Below are 3632 nucleotides of genomic sequence, written 5' to 3'. Positions count from 1 at the left end.
AAAGGCTTCGTGTAGTAACCCTGTGACGTCACGTTTCATGCGTTTTCCCACAATCGGTGACGTAGTACGCGGACAGTCACAATTACTGTCTGTGTTTTACTAGAAAGCAAGGAAGATACCCTTTGTTCCATTGCATTGGGTACAGTTGCCGAAATGTTGGACTGGGACTGTTGACTCTATACATTGTTGATTTTACAGCTCTACTTAATATTGTAAGTTAAGCATGTCGTGACACACAAACGCACACATATATCTTATATCTCGAACTTCGTAAACTACCGTGGCATGTGATTGTTGACATTCGATAACTTCTGGGACATGGCTGACTGCTACAGTGCTATGTCGGCCTTTAGGGCTTCTGTCACAGGACCCTGTTATCAATGTAATAAAAACTCCTAAAATATCACCCCGTATATAATGCGATGCTGCAAACATCAAACAGTTGGCCCAGAGACAACAGACTACAAACCATTAAATTACACTTTACACATATAACTGCTGTACTGTACTGTATAGCATTAATATTAGAACCAGGATCGTGATACAGTAGAACAACAGAACTATGCATTTGGTAAGCAAAATTATACTCTTTGCATGCTACAGTTTATACAGAATTAACTTCATCATTCTTATGAAATACAGAAATGAGATAATCAGTAATTTTATTTTAACTATTAAGAAAAATCATTTAATCATAATGTTGTTATTTAAAAATTGTTATCTGTATTTTTTTGCAATCAAAGTACCTTTTGAAATGGATAAGATGTGGTAAATTTTGTCTAAAGTTTACACCAAATTTTGATCTGTCAAAATGTCTTAGTCTGGTGTCAGAGGCCAGTGGAAACTCAGGCTGGTATTGGTAGTAGAATTATTATTCAGTTAAAACATAGATATCTGCCAAAATTTCAGCAATGAATCGAAACGTCTGGATTAGGAGTGATCAAAATGCAGTTTAAGTCATTTGCATGTCATTTTAATACACTTAATTTTTTATTTATTTTTGTAATTTATGGTACACTAGGTTATACCAACTTATAAGTTATAACTCAAAACTCACAAATATAGCTATCATTTTCAACATAAGATACATTTGCATTTAAATTTTTTACAATTAATTCTACAATAAATGCATATGCTATGATTTCAGAAGTTGAAGTATAACATCCATAACATGAAGCATCTCATTAGCTAAATAGGGTATTGCATTTTGCTTGTTAAAGAGGAAAGAATATTAATGTTGATGGCAATATTGTATTAATGTTTTAGAACTGCTGAAGAAAGCGTACGAAAATGAAGTTTGCGGAACATCTGGGAGCACATATTACTCCTGAGTGGCGGAAGCAGTACATTCAGTATGAGGTAGTGTATTGGTGAACCTCCAACTTATAATGTAGTATCAGTTCAGATAATAAATTACACAACAAATGTTTCATGTTTTTGACAATTCACATTTTGTCAAATTTTTCCAAGAGTTTAGTTGAATAAACTTGAAGTTAATCTAAATAATTCAGATGTACAATATTTAGCTCACCTTGGCCAAAGCCGAAGGAATAGATGAAGGGATTTTATTTTAAATCAGACTCATTAAGTTGGGGAAAAGGAATTTTAACATTCATTGGTCAGAATTATCCCTAAGGGAACTCAATGTCTAAATAAAGAACATGGCTTCCTTAGAGAAAAAAACATCTTTCCTGTATACGTTTTTGTGTCACATTATTTTGATGTGAAAATCTGTTAATAGGTTATGTAAATGATAATTTGAATGTTTGTTAACAGGCGATGAAGGAAATGCTGTACGAGGCAGTGGAGCAGTCACCGTCCGCCGAAGGTACTGTCTGCAGCAATGAGACACGACAAATTAAACATGTTGTTCACACAGTTTTTATACAGTAAAAATGTTTAAGTTGAGAATTTTATTTCCATATGCCTACCTGTTAGCATATCCTCGTACATTTATTTCAAATCTGATTCCACTACTACATGTCATGTATTTACAATTTCTACTACTTTTCTTTTCATTAAGAGGCCCACTGGATTGTAATGATTTATGCGACCTGCTATATCAATGTGCTTGGACCTGACAAAAGATTGCAGTAAAATCTCAATGGGAAAACAATCTTATTACTAGTGACATTTACTGGTTATAATTTTATAAAGGACTTGAGTGATAACTAATTTTGTAGCTGTATTACATTATATAATTAGTGCATCAAGGTTATCGACCATATTCAAACTTTAAAATCACACAAACATTTTTACACTCTTTAACCAACTTGTGATGTTATATGTTTTTAAAACGAATTCATTTAAAATATACTGTATTGCAGTAACTGACCAGACCATCATACAGAGATTCCTAGCCAGATTTGATGAGAGGCTTTTCCAGTTTTGCGACAAAGAATTGGCTAAAATCAACACATTTTTCTACGGTAAGATGAATAATTTGTAACAAAGGTAACAATTGATTGTATTTAAGTGTTTTAGTTTTGTGTACTGCATTAATTCAAAATAATAATAAAACAGTCACTGTAATGAAAATTACAACTCTTTCAACTATTGAAGAAAAAATTTCCGAGGCCAACCGAAAGTATGCGAGTCTAAAGGCTGAGATGGAGACATACCATGAGCATGCTCATAAACCGTCGACAGTAGGTCTGCGTCAGAGACGTGCCAGTGTGAAAACTCTGTTCAAGGATAAAGAGATTAGTGGTGTGGCCCACACACGCAAGCTGCACGACCTCAAACTGGCCTTCAGTGAGTTCTACCTCTCACTTATCCTCCTACAGAACTACCAAACGCTCAACTTTACAGGCTTCAGGAAGATCCTCAAAAAACATGACAAGGTAGGGCACAAAGATCGGGCTATCAGGGGTCAAGGTTGAGAGAAAGGTCAGGATATAAAGAGCTCAATCACAGTAAAGTTGTTCACACAGGTCCATGTCAGGCATTAAGGAATCAATGACAAAAACAAAAAGTTCACCCAGCACAGTTAGGACTAAACTGCTATTGTTTACATAGAACTTTTCAGATGTTTTAGTTTGGCCGATTAACTATTGTCTCATTTTGTTGTACTTGACACCTTCTTTACTAGAATTATACCAAATGAAAATTAGGTCAAAGTCTCTAAACATGTTAGGTCAAATTTCTGAAGATAGATGGACAGATATATAAAATAGGTATCAGGATTTCCAGATAGCTTATGATCACTTTAAAGGATAGAACTTAATAACATGTGTTTATTGTAACAGTTGATGTCAACTCAGAGGGGAATGGAGTGGAGACAAGCTCACGTGGATGCTGCACCCTTCTACACCAACAAAGAGGTAGACCACCTCATCACAGAGACCGAGGTATGTGTTACAGGAGGGGGGGGGGGGGGGGGGGGGGGAGGAGTGTAAATAACTGAGGGCATGGTATGTGTTACAGTAGAATGGTGTGACAGGAATGAGAGGTATAAATAAATGAGGACAGGGTATGTGTTACAGGAGAGTGTTGGGCACAGGGATGAGAGGTATAAATAACTGAGGGCATGGTATGTGTTACAGTAGAATGGTATGACAGGGATGAGAGGTATAAATAAATGAGGACAGGGTATGTGTTACAGGAGAGTGTTGGGCACAGGGATGAGAGGT

The 3632-nt window shown here is 35.8% G+C and overlaps 1 protein-coding gene across 1 annotated transcript in view; it reads left to right on the top strand.

Moving 5' to 3' along the window:
- The first annotated feature begins 42 nt into the window (after positions 1–42).
- The window catches only part of LOC110458249 (xenotropic and polytropic retrovirus receptor 1-like), a 32358-nt gene continuing 28768 nt past the window's right edge, over positions 43–3632 (top strand). Inside the window, exons 1-6 of the mRNA XM_021509861.1 lie at positions 43–212; positions 1267–1359; positions 1777–1828; positions 2328–2429; positions 2563–2843; positions 3249–3350. Of these exons, the coding sequence (XP_021365536.1) occupies positions 1291–1359; positions 1777–1828; positions 2328–2429; positions 2563–2843; positions 3249–3350 (606 nt within the window). The 5' untranslated portion in view covers positions 43–212; positions 1267–1290. The remainder of the gene's footprint in view (positions 213–1266; positions 1360–1776; positions 1829–2327; positions 2430–2562; positions 2844–3248; positions 3351–3632) is intronic.

Source organism: Mizuhopecten yessoensis, unplaced genomic scaffold, assembly GCF_002113885.1.
Source record: "Mizuhopecten yessoensis strain PY_sf001 unplaced genomic scaffold, ASM211388v2 scaffold9507, whole genome shotgun sequence".
NCBI lineage: Eukaryota > Metazoa > Mollusca > Bivalvia > Pectinida > Pectinidae > Mizuhopecten > Mizuhopecten yessoensis.
This window is presented reverse-complemented; position numbering and strand designations above follow the sequence as displayed.